Source organism: Centroberyx gerrardi, chromosome 3 (genome assembly GCF_048128805.1).
Source record: "Centroberyx gerrardi isolate f3 chromosome 3, fCenGer3.hap1.cur.20231027, whole genome shotgun sequence".
Taxonomy (NCBI): domain Eukaryota; kingdom Metazoa; phylum Chordata; class Actinopteri; order Beryciformes; family Berycidae; genus Centroberyx; species Centroberyx gerrardi.
The window spans coordinates 30,354,447-30,376,382 of record NC_135999.1 but is presented as its reverse complement, the minus strand read 5'-3'; the positions used below and the strand labels follow the sequence as shown (position 1 = coordinate 30,376,382).

The window sequence follows — 21,936 nt, the reverse complement described above, 5'->3', positions numbered from 1 at the left end:
GGAGCGGCGTCCGGCAGCTCATCCGCACAGCAGACGCCCAGCACAGGAGATGAGCTGGACCAGGACTACCTAAGAACATCAGCTTAAAACAGGAAAGCCTCGTCCTAGAGGCGAGCATCAAGTCAGCAAGCTCCGGTATTTGTATCAAAACTATTGTATCAAAAACGGTGGGAGAACAGCTGTTTGCTATGCTGGTCTTTACAGGGGGTTAAAGGGGGATTTTAAAGCTGCACTAGGCAACTTCGCAACACGTCGGCGGGTCCAACTGGCGAGCGAGAGGTTTGAAAAATTGGAACTTCATTACCCAGAAGTCTTGTGATGTGGCGTCAGTAAAGCGGTCTGTTCTGTGCTGCTTTACACCAAAGGAAACCAAAGAGACGAGAGAGGAAAAGATCTGATGTTGGTGAGTCCAGGTTTCTCTGCTGCTGGTTAGGAGACAGATTGGATTTCACTCTTTTTTGGGTGGAGAAGATTTCCTCTCAGTGACCAGACTTCAAGAATTCAATTTGGGTAAATATGGTAAATTTACAGCGTCTTAATTGCACTGTTGTGATTTAGGCTGAGAAGACGGCTGCAGTTTCAAAAACTTGCCTAGTGCAGCTTTAATGGGTGTGGTAGAGGGGGGTGGGGGTGGGGGGTGTTAGGGAAAAGAAGCCTCCAGGTTAAGCAATACTCATTGATAACTAAATCTATCTCAACATCAGGCGACCGTGACTGAACACACCAGCTAGCTCGTGTCAGTTGAAGACCAGGATGGACGACACCTGTGGATGGAAGAGTATTTAACCTTATTTATTAATGCTGTGTGTGTGTGTGTGTGTGTGTGTGTGTGTGTGTGTGAGAGAGAGAGAGAGAGAGAGAGTATGAGTGTGTGTGTACATCATCGTAATAGTTTTGACCTTCCTTATGTGTTAGTTATTGTGTTACTTAAAGGAAAAATCCTCCCTAAAACACTTTAACACTATTAAAAACAGTTATTGCTGATGTACTTTTCATTCCTGGCTCCATTCAGTAGTTTGTTGTGTTTTTCACACATCACAAAATAACTCCTGGAATGATCTGAACATCACAGACTGATGATAACAGTGTTGGAGGATGTGAGGAGGAGCCTCAGTCTGCAGCTCAGTGTTCAGCTGCAGCTGCAGCTCTGTCTGACTCTGTGTGTCGCATTCATTCTTTCTCTGTTTTCTCTTGAAGTGCATGGCTGGATTCATTTTGCCAAATATGTTTCTCTTTTGTTTGTTACGCAGATGTAAAGATATCACAATGCCTAAACCGTCATGTTTTGTTATATATTGAAGTGAGGAGTATAAAGTGTCTATGTGAATAAACCTGTATACCAATACTGCTGGAGCAGAGCGTTGGAAGCTGCTTGAGATGATGTGGAGGGAGGGAATGAAAAGGTTTGGCACGGGATGTCCTGAACACCAAGTCAAGTCCATGTCATTAATTTCAAGTCTCAAGTCTAAATGTAGAACAGCAAGTCAAGTCAGAACAAATCAAGAGTCCAGTATCAATTTAATATCTTAAAGAAAACTAAATATCTAGGACTTTTCAATGCAATATGGTTTTAATAGGATAGAAACTTGGTAAGAGCATCATGAGTTTGATTTCTATAATCAGTTTCAACTTCAATAAATTCAATCATTCCATACAAATTCAGAAAACAGAATTTAAATTCAGTCGTCTGCTGGAACAAATCTCATCACTTTCAATCTTCACAAACACAAGATCTCAAGTCAAGACTTTAGAAACCTTTTCAAGTCATCAAAGTACAAGTCAGAGTCAAGTCCCAAGTCACCAGAACCCAGGTCAAGTCAAGTCTCAAGTCTTCTCTTCATGCATCAAGTCAAGTCTCAAGCAATTACAATTGGGACTCGAGTCAAAGTCATGTGACTCGAGTCTCCAGCTCTGATAACCGGTGAAGTTCAGTGTTGTGGGTGTGTGAAGGCTGAAGGAGGATTTCTCTGGAACAGATGTCTGTTTATATTCATGAAACAAAAACAGACAGATCCTCCAGGTGAATATTTGTCCCTCCAGTTCAGACACAAAGAAAATGACTGAAGGAGAAGAGGGAATATCAGCTGAACTCACACAGTTCAGCAAGCAGATTTAGTTCATTAAATATAATTTTATATAAGAGCTAATCACTACGAAACCAAAGCCCTTAATTTTATCCCTGAAATGTCCTTAATTTCTCATTACATAAACATGAATTATCCATTCAAAATAACAGCTTTAAAAAAGTAAGGATAGTATCATGGGTTTATAAGGGATTTATTCATGGGTTGATTCACAGAGACTCTAGAAATTAAGGGATTTTTCATGCCTTTTGTGCAGGTTTAGAGGTTATTAATGAGTTATTAAGGGAAAGTTCCTGTCTCACTGAATTTTTCATTAAATTAGTAAGGAGTTAAAATTAAGGGGGTGTTTAAGGAGGTTTTGATGGGGTCTCCATTAATAAGTCCCTTAGGGGAATAAGGGATTACTGGTTCGTAGAGTAATACATGGACATCTATACATTAACATGTGACTTCATGAAACTAGGGATAACAAAAATACACAGTACTAATCATAAGAAAGTAGAAGGAGATTTATCAATTATCAGTGGAGTTTATAAGGAGAAAACAGTCAGGTGTCTCAACTGAAATGACAGATTTAATGTCATTACACACATAAATAACTGTCTGCATTTAGACCAAACCAACACTGACATGACTTCAGATGAGTCGTCTCACTCTGCCTGCTCAGTATCAGAGGAAACTGCTACATTCAAGTTCTCATCCATATAATTGATTTCTATGTAATTGACGCAGCTTCACATTTGCATAAAGTTACAGGAGGATAAAGTCTAGCTGGTGAAGTCAAGTCTGTACTGAAGGATGTAGCAGAGTCAAACCCAGTTTCCCCACCTTTTAAACTAATATAAATCATTATAATGTACGTTTGAATACATTATAGTGAGTGATTTAGTGATAAATAAAAAGGAGGATGAACTGTGCCCTTCAATCAGTGATCATCCTGGGTCAAAGATGAACCAAGATGAACAAAAATCCATTACGTTTTCAGAAAAAAATATCACTTTCCCCTTAGAAGACTCTATCCTCATATAACTAACATCAGTTTGGTACTACTTACTGTCATGTATACCATAAATTTACCTCTTAAACATTTATGTCAGCCCAGACAGGTGGGAAAACTATTTTGCAAGTAAAATATGAAGGTAAACGTGTGATCTTTTCAGGAAAAGAGAAGATACTGATGTTATTTTTTGTTGATATTAGTGATTCATGATGTTTCCCCACTTCGACACTCCATCACCAGCTAGAGATTCAGGCTGAACATGAATAAGAAAATAAAGAGAGAGAGACAGAAAGAGAGAGAGAGAGAGACAGAGAAAGAGGGAGAGACAGAACCAGGATGTACTGTACAGTTCGCACCAAAGATCGCCTATGTTTGAGATAATGAACCATTCACTAGTAAAAAACAAACAGAAAAACAAAACAAAAACTGGACTATGACTTTGGGTCTGCTAAAGTGGGCGTTAACCCTCTGCATTGGCATCGCCGTTTCAGGAAGTAAAAGTATTGGGATTTAGATATAAAAATACAAATATTTACATTTACTATTGAATAGGATAGGTCTATATTAGACATGGAAAATTAGCTATTATGGTGAAAAAGTCATTTTATTGTCCATTGTGAGTTTTAATCTTAAGTGACTTTTGCATTCATTTTAAGTCGCTCTGCAAAGTAGCAGCAGCAAAATGCCTAAGAGCGCATGCGTGAGGGTTAACGCCCATTTTTTTGCCGACCGGGAGGTGGGCCAGTTTTTTCCTTAAACTACTGAGTGATTCATCCTCTGAATAGACGACCTTTGGTTTGCCCCTCCCCCTGCCCCCCTCTCTCTCTCTGTTACTCCACAGCAGCTCAAGCTCTCTCTCCCTCTCTGCGGCTCTGCTAGCTGCTGCAGTGAATCCATCCGTCGTGAGAAACGAAGTGAGACGGGCTGCTGTTAGCTCCAGTCAGTCAGCCACAAACCCGAACACCGACCGGTCCAGACGGCTCTCTCTCTCCAGCAGGTGAAACCCGGCCGACAGGATGGTAAGGACAGTCTGTTCTTTATTACTGTAATGTCAAACCAACATTTGTATACAGTGTCTCTCTCCATTCGCCTGTATACATAGCACTCCAGGCTATCTGAAGCTAGCTAGCACCATAGTCAATCCCGAGGTAAAAGGCGTATCTAGTTTTTGCCGTCAATGACAATATTGACTCATCGTTTGACTTTTATTTTTCTACCAACTGACACATGTGGACATATCAAGACGGCTTCATTTGTACAGAATAAACCCGCTAAACGGCTTGCTAGCTGTTAGCCCAGGAGTAATGGCGCTAAACTAGCTGTTGCGGGGAAAGTGAAATACTGTGGTTTAGCTAGCTAGCTAGAGCTGGGTCAATCTGTCCACAAATAGGCAGAGTAATCACGGAAATTCGGCAATTTTGACTTCAAAATAAAGGCTTAAAATTTGTTGGTTTTGAAAAAAGAACAATTAAAGGTTGTGGTGTAGATTTGAGTTAAAAGTGCGTCAAAATATGAATGTGGGGCACCGCTGAGTGTTAAAATAGACGTTTATAAGGTAGCAGACATCCTTTCTCAATTGTTTGGAATAGCTATGTTTAGTGTGTGTATGTGAGATTGAGTCTTGTGTTTTTCGGCAGCTGTATCTATACAGTATATAGCACTTTGCATTTAGGTCTACAGATCCAACTGAAAAACAATATTCTTTACTAACACTTTGGCACTACGCACAACGTAAACAGTAACTTGACAACAAACTGTTTGTTCGCCAGCAGGAGTTTTATTTTGGAAAATGGTATCCGGAAGTCATATTGTATTGCGGCGGGCTTGACAGGTTCTTCACCACACTGAAGCTCACTCCTCGGTTGGTGTTTAAATTAGAATTAGTGTCAACTGCTGCCGACCAGATTTCAGTGTACAGCCGGAGGGGAAGAGGCGAGCTGTAGGTTTCAGCTGGAGACTCACTGGCTTTCATCTACGTTACATCTACTGAAGTAACGTTAGCAAGTGACATGTAGCTCAGTGCTAAATCTAAATGAAAACGAGGGTAAACTGTGACATCCAGTTGATCAATACAAGGCAAACAACCACCAACATACACAAAAACAATTATACTCTCAGAAAAGCATTGAAGCATGATTTGTGCTTTTTTCCCCTTTAAAAGACCATATGTGTGTATAACTTGCATCAGCCTGATAGTACTTCCTATCAAGTAAACTGAAATTATGTCATAAATATTTATGTCGACCTAAAAACAGGGTCAAACTCTTCTGCAAATAAAGAGATAAGTTGCGAAGTTGAGTTGGTTTTACCCTTCACCAATCGCTGGATATAACAGGTTTATTTTTAGGTCAAATTCATGAATTAGTTATTCTTGCATGCTTGGTGTAAAAGAAGCCAAAATTGAAAGATGGACTAGCCAGCCATTCTGGCCTGCTCAGTTCCCTACTTGCTCCCTGCTTAGCTGTCTACACTTATACTGAAGATGGTTAGATTTTAAGTAGCCAGAAAATACAATGTGCACCAATGTGTTGTGCAAATAATGTATTAACACATATACTGTATATTTTAACAGTCTCTTTCAGCAGCTGGCCAGTTTCAGTGGCATCATCATCAACTCACTGCATGATTGATAGATGCAGCTTTATTGAGAATAAATGCCATTTTTACCCCAAATAAACTGCAACTCAAAACTTCTGCCCAATGCAACATTTTTGGTCTGTAATTATAAAAGGAAGAGATAACGAAGTACTTGGATCTTCAACATGCAGGTATATCTTACATCTAATTAACAAGCAATGCTAAAGGAACACAGTGAATCTATCACTACACTTTGACCCCAGGAACTAAATCGTTTTTTTTTGTTGTTTTTTTAAACAAATCATGAAAAGAGCTGGTGGTCCACTGTATTGTTTGCATTTTAGCAGGCAGCGAAAACTACGGTTCGACCAATACGGGTTTTTGAAGGCCAATATGTAAATATTTGTGGATTGAAGATGCAACCATTCTGCCAATATTTAGTGTCTTTAAATTTGGCGATTTTCATGCCCAGAAACTTTCAAAAATACGTATTCAGTACAAGTATTCAGTGTTTCCCCCAGATTTTCCTTCTCATCAGGGTGAAAAGCCTCTGAAACAGCATTCAGAGCATCATGGGACACTAAAACTCTCCACTGAATCCCAGACTGATGAAATTCTGTTAGTGACAGCAGCTCTTTAAGACTGGGTGAGGCAGGTTCCACTGCAGGTTGTCTGTTGAGTAAAATCAGATGACCGGCTGATATCCAGTTTTTATTAAAAGGCCAGTATCGGCCCGATGTATCGCTCTACACCTGTCCAGCAGGTGATGAAGCCAAACCTTTAGCGACTGTCTCACCAAACCAGCATTATCCTGCTGTGGAGTCACAGATGCGACCTTACACACAGGTAGATGCTGTAATCCTAAACCCTCAATCCACTTTAACTTAATGCTGTGTGGTGTGTAGTCCCAAGTCAGAAAGAAATTAAACCTGCCTTAAGCAGCTGGCCGCACAGGAAGTGATGCGTTTTACGTTTCCAGTTTGTTTGGAATCAACAGAAGAAGAAGAACTGGGTAGTTGGCATGAGCGGTGATAGCCACCATGACTGAACAGACAGAGAGAAGAGAAACTCAAACTACATCAACAGGAAATCCAAGGAAAAAGACGTCACAGTGATGCCCACACTGTTTGTTTGTGTGGGAGACGGGGTGGTAGTTATTGATTACTTGTTATTGACATTTCATTCAGTGAATAATTGATATTTTTTCAGGTTCTTAAGTCTCTCAATCTAGTATAAACAGCACTACAACATTAGCCGACTTCCGTCTGATTATGGAGATTATATTTCAGATTGTATCTCCATTCAGACGCACCGCGACTCGGAGGACAGATGAGCTGCATCATAGGTGCAGTGAATTATGGTTATTGTAGTTCTCTAACATGCTCTCGACACTTGGCAGAATTAAATCTTGATTGTTTGAAAACTACATCAGCAAGAATCGCCAGCTTCATGCATTATGGCACCCAGAATGAAGCCAAACAAAACTCTACTTGGCGGGCTGTTAATTTATCTGGTGGACCAAATATTAACACTGTATGGGAAACACTGAAGTATAGTTTATTGTGCTTAATATGAAAAGGGAACAGCATTTAGTCTTGCCCATGTGCCTCTGTGATGATAACCAAGGTGATATTGGGCTGTGTGTCAGGCAACAAGTTGGAACAAATCTTTATGTTCAGTTTTCCACCAATTGAGGAGTCAAGGAATCTCCCAAGTGGTTGCACAGCAGTCAGAGAAACCTCTTGAGTCAACATGGATCAAACACAACAGAATGATCCAATTAGGAACAAACCTGACTTGATGACCTGACGGCCCGTCTGGGACTGTCATCTCACAGGAAGTGGCGTGCGTTCAAGAACCAAACCGCATGAGTCTCTCCAGCGTTATGAATGTAAAGCTGTGCTGCAGCCTGATGCTTGTTGTTGTTGCATTCATCTGTGGTATTTGATTTAGTTTGAATATTTATTAAAGGGGTATTATGAGTTTTGTCAAGCTCGTACCATTGACTAGTAGAATTACAACAGCTTATCTCCTGCTTTACAAGTCTCTGGCACAGACACACGCCTCCTGTCCCCTTGAGCTACGGTGGCCTGTAATTGACAAAAGTAATTACTTGAAGACGTGTTTGCTAACTAATTAGAGCAGAGATCCAACAGAAACGTCTAATGAAGAGCTAATATATCACCATGCTAGTCCATGAAATGAAATGTCTTCGTTGTTTGTTTTTTTGGCTTGAGAATCAGGCAGCTGGCCAAGTAATCATTGAGTCATTAGTATTGATCAACAACCCGCAGATATATTATGGTAATTTTGTGCTATGGGGCTGTAAAAACCTGACTTATTGCAAGTCAATTAAGTGATTGAGAGTTAATTCAGCATTCCCTGCCAGTCAAGGGTTAGGGAGGCCCAAAGGAAAGCTGCCGCCTCTTTCTAGCAGCCTGGTTCAATTTCTTCAAGTCCCTCAGAGATGCGGCGGGGCGAGGTGAGGCGGGGTATCGGCCTAATTTCCCACTCTGGCAGAATCCAGTTCATTCTGTTGTTCTCATGCATAATGGAGAGCGCCACTTCTCTGGGACAAACAGACGGCAACAATAGGACACAGAATGGATCAAATCTTTTTTACTCTGCAGTGGTTTTCATTTTCATTTCGCAGTAGTTGTGTATGAGAGGTTTTTTGTCTCTTACCCCCAACCCACCCCCACCCTCTGTCAAGGGATTTACCCATCATCCTTGAGACTTGGGGTGCGATCATGCTCGTTTAGGTTCACACTGCCCGAATACAAGCAAACAAGGGCTTGTAAACAAAAGTCACATGACTCACAAGTAGCTCATTTATTGGACAGAATTTTGGTCACCTGACATCCTGCCAAGTTAGAGATTTTGGTATCGGTGAACAAATCTGATTCCAGTTCTTGTAGCTTTTGTTAACATGATGGATTTGTCTGTGCTCCATAATTTACCATCTCTGGTGTTCAAACCAGTTAAGAACACATGAAGAAATGGCTGAGTATGAGTGTCTCCTTCTACCCATAATCCCTTGTGTTTTGGGGTGGTTTCCTGTAGTTGGATGGATTACGTTCCGAACCACACCGCAGCTCTCCTGTTAGAGGACTGAGACTCTCGGTGCCGTTATTTGGTGCCACCAGAGTTCAAAGGTCATTGCTCTCACCTGGGCAAACCAACAGAAGGAGGAAACGCTGCAGTTTGAACAAACCGCTCCAGACACGCTTGATGTGAACGCAGCCTCAGAGCGCTGGAGTTTGCTCTTCTGATGTTAGTTGATGTCATGCATTTGGTTTTAATCAGATGTCTTACTGTGGAACATTGGTTTGATTGTGATTCTTACTGTCTTCTCCCCTCTCCTTCCAGGGAAACGAAGCCAGTTATCCCTTGGAGATGTGCTCGCACTGTGAGTATGACGGGTGGCGGTCTGTGTAAATGTCACTTCACCACATGACATTAGATGAAGCACTGTCAACGATTACGTTACAGACGTGGATCCTAATTGGCTGTAAACACTGAATAACACTGAACACTTTATATTATAAAGCTGGCATGTCAAAAGTTTATCAGCAGTGTTTCATTGATGTTTCTGTCTTTAAAGGAGTTTAAAGGCTCGTTTCCTGCTTTCCCTTACCGTTTTACATCACTGTAGATTGTTTTACAGCTTTTATCACGTCGGGCGATATTTGCTATTTTTCCTTTTGTCTTAGTTGTTTTTCAGAGTATATATTTTAAAGCAAATGCTTGCTCCCAGTAAAGAAGAGGACAGCAATTTAAAGCTGTGTAAAATGTAGCTTTAATTTCTGTGTCATTTCATTGACTTTAGCTGCCATAAGTGTCTTGCTTTTATTTGTATGTTGGCTTGAATGGGTTCTGATTGACAGAAGGCGGTTCCTTATGTAATTGTGGAGAACGTTGGCTGTTGGTTGAAAGTTTTCGTTTGGAGAGGAAAAAGTGGAAATTGGAAACGTTGTGCACCGGAAATGTTAGCTCTAGCTTGCTCTGTTTGCAACCAGAAAGCGGAAGTGAGACGCATTAATATGAAGCGGTGAACAGAACTTCTTTCAAAATGTTAAAGTTTATAGTCTGATATTAGCGTGCAACTTTGGAAAACGCTCACTTGTAATTCTTGGCTTCTCATTCACAGTGATGGATTATCTTTACTGACTGAATTTGAAGCCTCTAGTTGTTTTCTAGGCCGCCTGGAAGTGAATGGGAGTTAATGAGCTCGAGAGATATGGCAAAACTGATTTAAAAATGTTTTTAATTGTGGCGTTTGCATGTAAAAACATTTAAAAAATGAGCAAAAAACTGAAATCACACCTGAATTCCCGAATTTCCCCAAGGGGATTAATAAAGTGATATCTTATCTGAATGGTCCTATCTGGAGAAACGGCCGGCATGGAGGCGAGGCGTTGAGTTCACACAGTCTGGGACACCTAACAGATAAACAACTGGCAAGAAGGGAATCGATATGGCGGTGAGCGGTGATGGATATGTACATCACCACATGCTATACCACATTCTTCAGACCGCTGCCCCCACCAGCAGCAGTGTGACCCAGACTCCCAACGCTCGGAGGCTAAAAATGCCTCATCGCTTCGTAAAGGTCAGTTTCAGGGAGAGCCTCCTTTATTTTTAGTCGGAGCAATATGCCATTTTTAATTAGTTTGTCGCCTCGCTGTGTCCAACCCCCTCACCCCGGACCCAAGGAGAAAAGCTGCCCACTTAATTATAAATTAAGGATTGAAATGTCTGGACCTACTTTTTGGGAGCTCCCTCCTCTGGAAGGCGGGGTGTGAGCTGAACCCGGGTCTCCAAATGACGCCACCCTTGCTGGTATCGGGTGTGTTTGCTGAGCGGGTGGGCGGTCGGGGGCCCGCCTCCTAACGAGCTGTGAAGCAAGGTGTCACAGACTGCGGGAAGCTTCGGTGGGGCGGTGCCCCCAAGATTTACGACCTCAGCTCTGTCGTCGCACCCCTCCAAACCCGGGACCCGCTGCTCCTGAGTCCCATTTAATCCCAGAAAGGAACCCAGCCTCGCCTTGAACTTTGCAGCCTGGAAAGTTAATACCAAATCTTTGGTTTTCCAGTCTCTTTGAGAGAGACCAGGCCCTGATGTGCGACTTTGGCAAGGGTTCAAGCAGGCGTCTCGGCTTACTGGAGTTGACTTTGGGGTCCTGCCGTGTACAAGGACCTGCCACTTGACGCCAGCTTCACACCAGCAGCTCTCAGGCAGCTGGACCTTCAAACCTACTGGCTCCACCCTCAGCACCAAACCACCAGACCACTCCAGTGTTCACAGAGAGGATTCTGGGTTGTCCACCTGTAGGACAATCAAGAACAGAGAGACATGAGCAGGTGGGCTCAGTCTGGCCAGCTGTACTGTATTTCTCTAGCCAGCCAACGATGGACTTCCCCTAGACTGGGATATTTATGGGAAACCCCCCCCCCTCCCACCTCACCACCACTACCACCCCACAACTCCCTACCCTACTTTGCTCCCAGGAGGGTGTGGGCCAGCTGCTTTCCCTGTCAAGAAAGCCCACAGCCTTCAGTCAGAGCCAGGCTGGACTCACCCGCCCAGCGTCACCGAGACCTGTTTATTTACATTTTGGACACTGAGCTGATGTTCTTATCCAGAGCTGCTTACAGTGAGTGAGCAGGTTGGACTTTAATGTCTTGCCCAAAGACACTTCTACAGGATACATGTCTCTAACCATCAGGCCGTCCTGCCTCTCATCCTACCTGTCAGGGTATTTCCCACTATAACATATAGCGTCTGCCATTTGGTGGATGATGTTGTCCAAAGTGCCTGACACAGGGTATCTGTGGTTCCATAAGAAGTCCATAAGAAAACCTTTTAAAAGTTATGTAAATTTAAGGCCTTTAAAAAGTATTAAAATGTCTTAAATACAGTTGTTAGAAGTCCCCTGTACCTCTCAGTGGAGTAGTATTACAGATGAAAATGAGTGGTTTGCTGAGTTTGACTGTTCCTGTTTCATAGATAAATAGATAAGATGTTTTAGGTTGTCCAGCACCCAAGAGATCACCAGTTTCCCCCTATTTGGACTCCTGCAAACTAGTCCCAAAGCTTACACAAATGGCACACGAGCCAAAAATACATTTCATTGTGTACGTCGCATCATTGTCTTGTGAACCTCAGTGGGTAGAGCAAGGCACTAACACTGACAGGGTTATGGGTTCAAATCCCACTGCAGCCAGAAATACCAAAACCACCTGCGCCTATGGTACTCTAAGGCACTTTGGGTAAAAGGACCCACTAAATGATATGTCAGACAGCAGCCAGGTTGAGAGCAGATTTCTGCCACCTGTGGAGGCGACTGCAGAGCTTTGGTGTTCCTCAGCGGGTGCTGCCTGTTCAGAGGGATCAGCACTGTGGCCGGGCAGCATGCTGGAGGTGTTGTGTTTCCAGGCAGTAAATTAAAGAGAGGAGGCCGTCCAGTCAGAGGGAACTCATCGGACCCCCTCATGTAAAATGGCAGCAGGAACTCTCTGCACCGCCATGTTAACCGCCCCTTGTCCAGCGTGGGGTCTGCAGCTCGTGCTTCTGATTGTCGGCAAATGTGTGAAGCAGAGTTTCAGCTATCCAAAGTGAAGATAATTTAGCATTGAGCAGCTAGAGTGACGTGTGATATAGTTATGCCTGCTGCACTGCAGTGCTTGATACCACTGTTCAGTTATGAATGGGCAGTTTCTGACTTGTTGTGACTTGTCATGTAACATAACATCTGCCGTTTAGTGGGCGCTTTCATCCAAAGGTGAATGCCTCGGTAGGAATCAAACCCCAAACCCTGACAGCGTTGGTGCCTTGCTCTGCCCATCGAGCTACATAGGCTGACTTGTCACTCGACTCATGGCTTGTATGAGTGAAACTCCCCTCGAACTGGTTGATTTCATGCCAGTGGTTCTGCATGCAGAGTGGTGAGCAGTTCAAAGAATGATTTTCCCTTTTCAAATGTCACTTGATTGTTTATCAGCAGAGGCCTAGAGGCTTTAAACTATTCAGTATTTCACAAGACAAAAGCATAAATTAGAGAAAAATCAAAAAATGTTGTGGAGGCAGATGAAGGTCGGTGATCTCCTGCTATAAAAGCTAGGAATGGAAACCATCGTACGGCTAGTGGCTCTGCGCTTAGTGAACGGTGTTCCTGTCACCAACTGCAGCCTTCAAATATACCAGCACCCCCCTCCCCCCCTCCTCTTCAGTGTGTTAGCTGGGTTTCCTGGTTGCTAGGGGTTTCCCAAGGGGGTCGGCAGTGCGGGCCTGTGGTGTGTGTGTGTGTGTGAGGGAGAGAGATGAGTGGTAGTGGGTGGGGGTTTGCTCTGCTTCGTTGCTAAGAATATTTCTCTCTTCCTCCTCTGTTGGAGCCGTCCTGACAGACTGAACAGGGACACAGCGGACAGCATATTACCCACGTCTGGCTATGCAACTGAATTATTTTGATGGATTCAGGCTTTGAGGTGCTGCAGCAGGATTCTCATATCTGCCAAGGAGCTAAAGAGGGTGAAATATTATTGACAGCAACCGATATCGTGACTCATTCAGCCTCCTCTATGAGATTTTTGTTATAGTCTGCCAGCCATTACATGCAGATCAAATTTCTGTATTTTGCTTCATCCGCTGCCTGCCTTTCTCATCTGCCCTGTTCCACGCAGTGCGTCTAGAAATGTGTGTGTTTGCCCTTTTGTTGTGACTGTCTGGCGGTAAACCACAGGCCTGGCAGGGAGAGATGTTGAATCTCACAGCTCTGTGCTGAGCGATGCCTCACCCTGCCAACGCTGTACTCCACATCCCAACACAACGTCTTCACCAGCCAGCCTACAGCCCCGTTGCAAATGTGGTTATTTGGTTGTGTCAGCAGCGCTGCTGCCAGTCTGGGGTCCTGCTAGGTTGAAAAGGGAAGAGAAATTGGCCAGAAGTTTGCTGGTTTGAATCCCTGGACCATCTGGGAAAGTGTTGATGGTTGTCTTTCCTGACTCAACAACTTCCATCACAGTCTGCATGAGCACTGAACGCCGACTGCTGTGGTGGAGTCGGTTAGTGGCCGACGGTAGAAGACTGTGGTTGTACTGGGCAGTTCCCAGTGGTCAGCAGTAGTAGACTGTGGTTGTACTGGGCAGTTCCCAGTGGTCAGCAGTAGTAGACTGTGGTTGTACTGGGCAGTTCCCAGTGGTCAGCAGTAGTAGACTGTGGTTGTACTGGGCAGTTCCCAGTGGTCAGCAGTAGTAGACTGTGGTTGTACTCGGCAGTTCCCAGTGGTCAGCAGTAGTAGACTGTGGTTGTACTGGCAGCTCTCAGGTGGGAATGTGTGGAGCCCTTCCTCCCCCTGCCAACTGTTTCCCTGCCCGTTGCTGAAAATGAGAATGTGTCCATGGTCAACTTGCCTGGTTAAATATGGGTTAAGAACCGTGTCTCCACATCTATCTGTTATGTTGCTGTTCAGAACTGGGCACTCCTTTGTGTCGTGGTCCATCTAGTGGCCGTTCTCTGCCACAACACCAGTCAGAGGCCTACATGGAAGCCTGGTACTGCAGTGCAACAGGAACTAGTGCTCAGACGTGTTTCAGGAAAAGTCCCGGGTTTGAAGTATCGGTCAAATAAAGCTCACAGTCCTTGAGTTTGACTTGAACTGAAAGATATAGGCGAGGATGCGATGACCGCTGCTGTTCATTGATAACTGTAAGTCCATTGAGGTTTCTATGGTATCTGCAAATGATGTAGTGTTGGATAAATCTCAGTGAAATCATATAATACCATTCCTTGTCCCAGTTGAAATGTGGCTTGTAAATGTCTGCATAGAAAGCATGGTGCATATCATACACAACTGTGAGCAACATATAGGCCTAAAACAACATTTAGTTAGAGGCACGAAGGGGCAGTGCAGAAAACAGTGGAGGAAAACTGGAAAAGTGGAAAGTTTACTCCTAGTTTGACAGCTGATTTGAAACAAATCAAGGCTGTTGGTTTCAATTGCTGGATTAATTGTTAAAAGATTATCATTGTGAAATCTTAATTACGTTTTATTTCAACCATTTGGCAGCCAGTTCATGCAAGATCAGCAGCCGTTTATGGGTGTCATTGTTTCTTGAACAGCACCCATTGTTGTTATGGGCTGGTAACACTACGCTTAATAGAAGCCAAAATACTGCAAACAGAGCTTTTACAGGACCGGAAAATGTAGAAATGTATGTAAAATAATTCCCAGGGCTTAAAAAAGTATGGCAAAATGGCTAAATCATGTCAAAACTTCTGGAAAAAGATCTGTAAATTCCCCACCATAGTGTCAGTTGCTTGTCACTGAGAGTCTCAAATGAAAATTTAAGTCAAATGAAAAGTGAGATTTCCAGTTATTTCAGAAGATGCTGTACATTATCTCCAGGGTGCCAGTAACCTAGACCGGAACTGTAATACACAGTAAGGCTGCCTGCGCCCCGCCCCCTCTGCGTCCCGCTGAGTAATGTTCATCCGCAGAGTGATTAGTGTTGAAAGAGGTGTCACATGACCCGGTGTTAGGGCTTAGAGCCGGACACCAGCAGGTCCAGCAGCGCGAGGTCCAGCTTCACTGCTGCAGCAGGGACCCGCAACTCCGGACAGCCATGGCCAGCAGGTACAAGAAATCAGGTAAGTTTCAGTTTTGGAAGGGGGAATGGTTCCAAAGAGGCAGTGCAGAGGCAGGATGTGGCAGATAGAAAGGGACGCCAGGCATTGTGGGTATTGTGCGTACGTACCGTCTGTGGTGGAAGAGGCTCTCAAACTCCGTCTTTATTTGCCCAAAACAATTAGCTCTCCTGTTATGCTGAAACTTGGACTGTGTTTGTTTCTACACACCCGTCCCCCTCTCTCTTTCTGTGTGTATAACTCTCTCTCTCTCTCTCTCTCTCTCTTTCTCACACTCTCTCTCTCCCTCTCTCCCTCTCTCCTATTCCAGTTGATGCTGATGAGATTAAGAGGCTAGGAAAGAGATTTAAGAAACTCGACCTAGATAACTCCGGCTCCCTGAGTGTGGAGGAGTTTATGTCATTACCAGAACTCCAGCAGAATCCCCTCGTGCAGCGAGTTATAGATATATTCGACACCGACGGAAACGGAGAAGTCGACTTCAAAGGTAGGACCTCTATAAAAGAGGTTTTCTTCCTTATTGACTCGGATGTCTTGTGATCTTGAATGTTACCCGGGGAGTTTTCTCCACCTCATACTTGTCACAAAGTTTTTACAATTGTCCCTAAAATTACCTGTTAGCGTTACAGCTAGCTCAAGCTTCAGCACCAAGATGAAAGACTTTGAAAGACAGACAGATCTGTTTCATACTTACATATTTTTAATGTGTGTATACAGCAGCATGGAGCATTTTATCATTGTGTGAACTGTTATTCCTGCTCTAACAGCACATGAGAACAGTACTGCAGCGCACAGAGAATCCACAAACAGCACTAACAAACCATTTTAGGGAAACCAAAGGAAACTGATTGTACTACTGGACAATCAGGAGACCTGTTGACAGTGAATAGGTGACTGACCTTTAGGATTTCTGTCGCTTAAATGTCCAAGTTGGCTGATGGTTGTGCTGCCAGCTGCAGATCTGGAAATGTAACCCTGATCTCCAGAAAATCATTCAGGATCAGGGTTCCCACACTTGTTTTACAATTAAATTCCAAAACTTTTAAACTCATATAAAATTGTTATGACTACAACTGCAGTGAAATGTATAAAGCAACTTTTACAAATGCTGACATTGGGAATTTATTTTGAGCCTCACAGCAACCGCTTTGCAGTCTGACCAGTTGCATTTGAGCCTAGACTCATTTTTGTTAAATTTTTCCAAATTACTCCTCTAATTTTTTACTTTACAAATATAATAAACTTAGTATCATTATTTAAAATGTCATGACTTTTCCAAGAGTTTAATGAAATAAAGTTTCAAACATTTTTCCAGGCCTGGAAACCACATTTTCAAATTCCATAACTTTTAAGGATTCTTATGACTGTGGAAACTAGGGCTGAATGATTTTGAAAAAATATCTAATTGCGATTATTTTGACTGATATTGCAATTGCGATATGATTTGCGATATTAGAGGGAATGATCATTTTTACATAATTATTCTCATTTTCATTGAAAAATGTATTAAGATGATTATGGTGTGATTTTTGCGGGGATCTGTACCAAACAAAGATGTTTTCTTAAGTCTGTAGAATATGATGTGTAGGCCAGGACATCTCTGCAGCACGACAATATTTAATTTAAAATGGTATTTTGACACACATTTCGACTTTAACAAATATTGCGCCTCCTGCGATTTGAAAATTGCAGCAGGCCATATTGCGATTTAGATAAAATTTCGATTAATTGTTCAGCCCTAGTGGAAACCTTGCAGGATACTGTCAGTCACCTTTTCTATCTGTACCAGTTCATTTTCTATGGAAATGTAAACTGGTGTATCTTCAAACTCTTCTCTCCTGTTTGCTGAGATGGCAGACAGGCTGGTCAGGCTTGCAGTCATTTACGTAACTAAAATGCTAAATTGTTTCCGTCGTGATTTGTTGCAGCTTTGGTCATTTTCTTTCTGCAGACTGCATTTATTTGTACCAAACTGTTTTTATTTCTCTTGCAGTTTTAAATGATGATGTGTTTTTCTTCTCCTTTGGCAGAATTCATCGAAGGAGTCTCCCAGTTCAGTGTCAAAGGTGACAAGGAGCAGAAGTTGCGTTGTAAGTATCAGACATACAACAATTATCTCCACATCTCGAGTGCCCGTTTTATCAGTGTTAAACTTGGTCAAAGTTATGGACTGAGTGTATTAAATGCCATGGTGCTGTCGTTGCAAAACATAATTTTTTCAGGTGTGAAGGCAAGCATGGCTGTTTTGTTGTTGCATTTTTCTGAAATACTACAATGAGGTTTTAACAGGTTTAATCAGCCAAATGGTCACTAAACACACTCAACATACAAATGACTGTCTAAACTTTAAATTCAACTAAGGAAAAACAAAACGCCAAAATTGTGGTATGAGCTATTCCCACAACAGTACAGTTAAATACAGTACTTAGGCTTGGTACATCACATTTTCCGTTGCGATGTTGATTTATCTTTTTCTCTCTTCCTCTCTCTCGTTGATGATGATTTATATGAATCAGTGTTTTTAATGTGTTTTTAAAATGATGGACTCTTGGAAGATTATCCCTGGCGCTAAAAGAGATCCAAAGAAAATCAAATTCAACACCATGCATGCATACCATAACACAAACTCTCTGCTGACAGTCCTGAGCCTGTCAGACGTTATAAACCTTTTATCCACAAGGGGGCAGCAAATCCTGTAGTCTGGAGTGACTCTGGGTATTGAAAAATGGCTACTGTAGAGGAGTGTCTTATCAATTACTTTTACAAATTCTCAATCACCACTAAAAGAAAAAAAAAAAAATGAAGATGTATGTGTGTCCTTTACATGCTGTTGTGTCAGCGTTTAAAACTCTGTGTTGTTGACGCTCATCGGTCAAACCTGAACACTGACACCATCCTCCATGTTGTGTCTTGGACCTCAGTTGCCTTCAGGATCTACGACATGGACAAAGACGGCTACATATCCAACGGAGAGCTCTTTCAGGTCCTCAAGATGATGGTGGGCAACAACCTGAAGGACACGCAGCTGCAGCAGATCGTCGACAAAACCATCATCAACGCAGACAAAGACGGAGACGGGAGGATATCCTTCGAGGAGTTCTGTGCAGTAAGTTTGGGGAATTAAGCTTCCTTGTTCCAGCCAATCAGCTTCAGCTGCGTTGAAGTAACAGCCTCTGTCATGGGGTCGATGCTTTTATTGCAAGCGATTTACAATGAGTGCAAATATTCTTGACATGGGTGATCTCAGTGGGCATCAAACACTCTGAACTATACAAGACATTGTACTGGATTATCATGGAATTTAGAGAGGTGTATTCCAGGGAAAGTAGGGAATTTGATAAATTCTCTGGGGAAGTCGGGCAATATTAGGGTCAGTAGAATATATTTTCCAACTTGTTTCACATTCATTGCATCAGATGATTTTCAGCCCAACTGGAGTAGAAACCAGACTGAAAAACAACATTTTTTGTTGGTGAAGCGCTCCAACTTACATATGGATAGTCATGGAAAAGTCCTGGAAGTTTACATCAGAACCACAGTGGGAAAAATACTCTGCTGTATAGGAAGTGATGCGTTTTACGTTTCCGGTTTGTTGGGAATAAACAGCAGAAGAAGAACTGGGTAGTTAGCATGAGCAGCGATAGCCACCATGGCTGAACAGACAGAGAAAAGAGCGCCTGTGCAAGGCAAAAACATTACAATGTTGAGCGCTTGGCACCAAAGATCAAGACAAAATTTAAAAAAACTGTAAAATAGAAAAAATGAAAATACTGTAGATTGCTCCTTTAATCTTGTTCTTTCTTGCCCTGGATAAGACTTGGAACAGTTAAATGTCTAAAATGTGAACATGAAGAAGTGACGTTTGGTTTCTCTCGTCTCCTGCAGGTGGTCGGTGGATTAGACATTCACAAAAAGATGGTGGTGGACGTGTGACGGCTTCCCGCTTCTCTTCTCCATTTTACTGAGGATCTGCTCAAAGACGTCGTCCAGCAAAACGCTCTGTCTATTTTCAACGGAAGTATTTTCTCTGTGAAAATGCCCCCCCTTCCCCTCTCCCCCGCCCCGCCCCATCCCGCCCCACCCCGCCCCGCCCCGCCCCGAGTCTCTGAAGCCAAACCTTACCAAGTGTTATTGAACAGGACTCTCAGTAACCCGGCGTAGCACTTTAAAAGCTGACGGACAGCTTTTTAACGTGGAGCGAGCATTTCAGTTTGGTGGAGGAAAGGAGGAAGGGTAGTGTGTGTGTCTGTGTGTGTGTGTGTGTGTGTGTGTGTGTGTGTGTGTGTGTATGTGTATTTTTGTGTTGGATTTCAAGGTATTTGGGTTTTTTTTATATTTATTTTGGTCTCTTCGGTTTTTTTTTTTAAGATAAAAGAAAGTATATCTTAGGGGACGTGTGTATTTAGCTGTGATGTAACTTGATGTACTTGATTTCACCACACAGAGCATGAAGTGCCAACCAGAACATATTGATGACGAAACATTGAATTCACAATCTATATCTGCTCAAATCGGAGAGAAAAGCGTCTGTTTTTAGGAGTGCTACCTGCATTATTCAATCACATTTAATTTCCAGGAGTATTGCATCGTTTTTCTTCTGCTTACACAACGAACAGCTTCATTTTACATCGTGTTTGACAAAATTTTGGGAAACAAAGGTGTGAGGGAGGAGGGGGGGGGGGGGGGGGGGTATGCACTATACATGTTTTTACTGTCAGGGACTTGGCTGCTGTCATATTGCTTTCTGAGTCGGCGCCTACAGTGTATTAGAGAGAAATCTAGTCAACTCCTGCACACACACACACACACACACACACACACAGGTTTATGGTTTGCTTCAAGTCTTTTTGGAGCGCCAGGTTGCTCCTGGGAAACGTTCGGCCTATAGAGAGCCTCACACAACCAACTGAAACACATTAAATCAAGCTTGGTGAAAAAAACCATCTGAAAATGTTGATACCCGGTGTTGCTGCTGTAGGTGTCGCTTTGCGTTTCATTTTTTCTGTTCATTTAAAGAAAACGTAAAACGGTCGAAATGCAGAAATGCAGATATTTCCGTGCTGTCGTTTACGAGCTTGATGACGCATCAGAACCTGCAGGCGGCGCTGTAGAGCCACTGGTTTTAGCTGTGGCGGTACCTGGAGGGAGGTCGGGCGGAGATGTGAGGCAACATCTGTAACAACAGGGTTCCTACACAGATGAGAAGAATTTGGTCATTTCCAGGTCTTGATAAGTTTGGAAGAGTTTGGAAAAGTTTGGGAAAAATGTCCATCCTCTGTGGTTTTAGACCCCCAACATCTCACATGTTCTGATGTCGGTCGGCGTGAAGAATAACCTTCATCTGCAGAGACGACTATCTGTGTCTTGCCCCTTTGTACACCAAACTTTTAAAATCAAATCAAGAAAAAGAACGTCATTCTGGAATTGAAGCTGTGTAGGAACCCTGTCAGCTGCAGGACTTCAGGCTGCAAACCGGTCTCCAGGTTGAGGTGGGAAGAAGCTGAAGTTTTCCTCTTTCCGACCATTTTCATCTTTTCGCCTGAGCTTTTCATGGGAAGAAGGGAACGGGGTGGAGAACGACAGAAAAAGGCCAAAGTTACACCTCTGGAATCCACGTGTTGGGTGCTTTTACCCGGCCGAGCGTTCAGTTTTTGGCGGTCGCTGTTTCAGTGCTGCAGGACAAAGACTTTAAACCAAACCTGAAGTCTGGTGATGTGTCTGCGTGATGTGGAGGCTCTTCTCTTCTCTTCTCTTCTCTTCTCTTCTTCTCCCCGTTCCTTAGTGCATCATGTTTTTTTTTTTTTTTAAAGCTCCTCGTTTACCGGCCTGGTCTCACGAAATTTGAGTGAAATGAGCACGATGTCATCTTAACTGCTTAAAATGCTCTGTGCACGAAAAGAGAGAGAAAAGCGTTTCCAAAACTCTGTGATGGTGTTGGTTGGAAGTTTTATTTGGCCTGCTGGTTCGCCATGAAGTAACCGCTGAAAATACTGTTTCACAGGATGGAAAAATTATGGGAATTTCGTATAAAAATACAAGAAAATACATAAGTTACATAGGTGTGGAAAATTGGTTAACAAGGTGAGTCATTTTTCATTTTGACTTTAATCCTAATTTTAACCAAAGTCGTTTAACCGTTGAAAATGGCGTCCGATTCGTGATGCAGGAACACCGACAATCTGCGTTTCAGTTTGTGCTCTTTTCACAAATATTTGTGAGACTGTGTTGTGTTTACATGTGAAAAGTAACGTTAATATATATATATATATAACGACACGATGAAAATTACATATACATGGATGTTGCCAAAAAAAAAGAAGGGTAAATGTTGACTAAGAACTACTCGCTGCACCAAGCTGTCGTCCAGCTGCATCTTCTGGGTCGAGTGTCACTGTGACTCCAGAGTCGACTGCCAGCCGCTTCAGGGGGAAAATCTGCTTTCGTTTCTTCGCTTTCTCTTAAGTTGATTTTTTTTTGTACAGATTATTTGTTATAAACATTTAGTGTCAATGCTTCCTGCTTAGTTTATTTCAGGTCAATGCTAAAATGTCTTCTATTGGGTGAAAGGGATGTCAGCGGTGGTTTAGAGTGGAGGCGTCATGGATCCAGTCTTAGGTTTTTACTCCTGTT

General features: G+C 42.8%; 1 protein-coding gene across 1 annotated transcript; it reads left to right on the top strand.

Annotated features, from left to right (window-relative positions):
* The first annotated feature begins 3,983 nt into the window (after nucleotides 1–3,983).
* On the top strand, nucleotides 3,984–19,971 carry ppp3r1b (protein phosphatase 3 (formerly 2B), regulatory s1ubunit B, alpha isoform, b). The gene is made up of 6 exons (XM_071917073.2): nucleotides 3,984–4,103; nucleotides 9,031–9,070; nucleotides 15,617–15,793; nucleotides 17,337–17,396; nucleotides 18,228–18,412; nucleotides 19,192–19,971. The coding sequence occupies exons 1-6, from the start codon at nucleotides 4,101–4,103 to the stop codon at nucleotides 19,237–19,239; spliced, it is 513 nt and encodes a 170-aa protein (XP_071773174.1). The 5' UTR covers nucleotides 3,984–4,100; the 3' UTR covers nucleotides 19,240–19,971.
* Nucleotides 19,972–21,936: the final 1,965 nt, after the last annotated feature.

Bases quoted from the DNA above. Each gene is read 5' to 3' on its own strand.
- ppp3r1b (XM_071917073.2), top strand. The intron at 17,397-18,227 runs GTAAGTATCAGA...CTTGGACCTCAG, and splicing joins CAAGGAGCAGAAGTTGCGTT to TTGCCTTCAGGATCTACGAC. The intron at 18,413-19,191 runs GTAAGTTTGGGG...CGTCTCCTGCAG, and splicing joins CCTTCGAGGAGTTCTGTGCA to GTGGTCGGTGGATTAGACAT.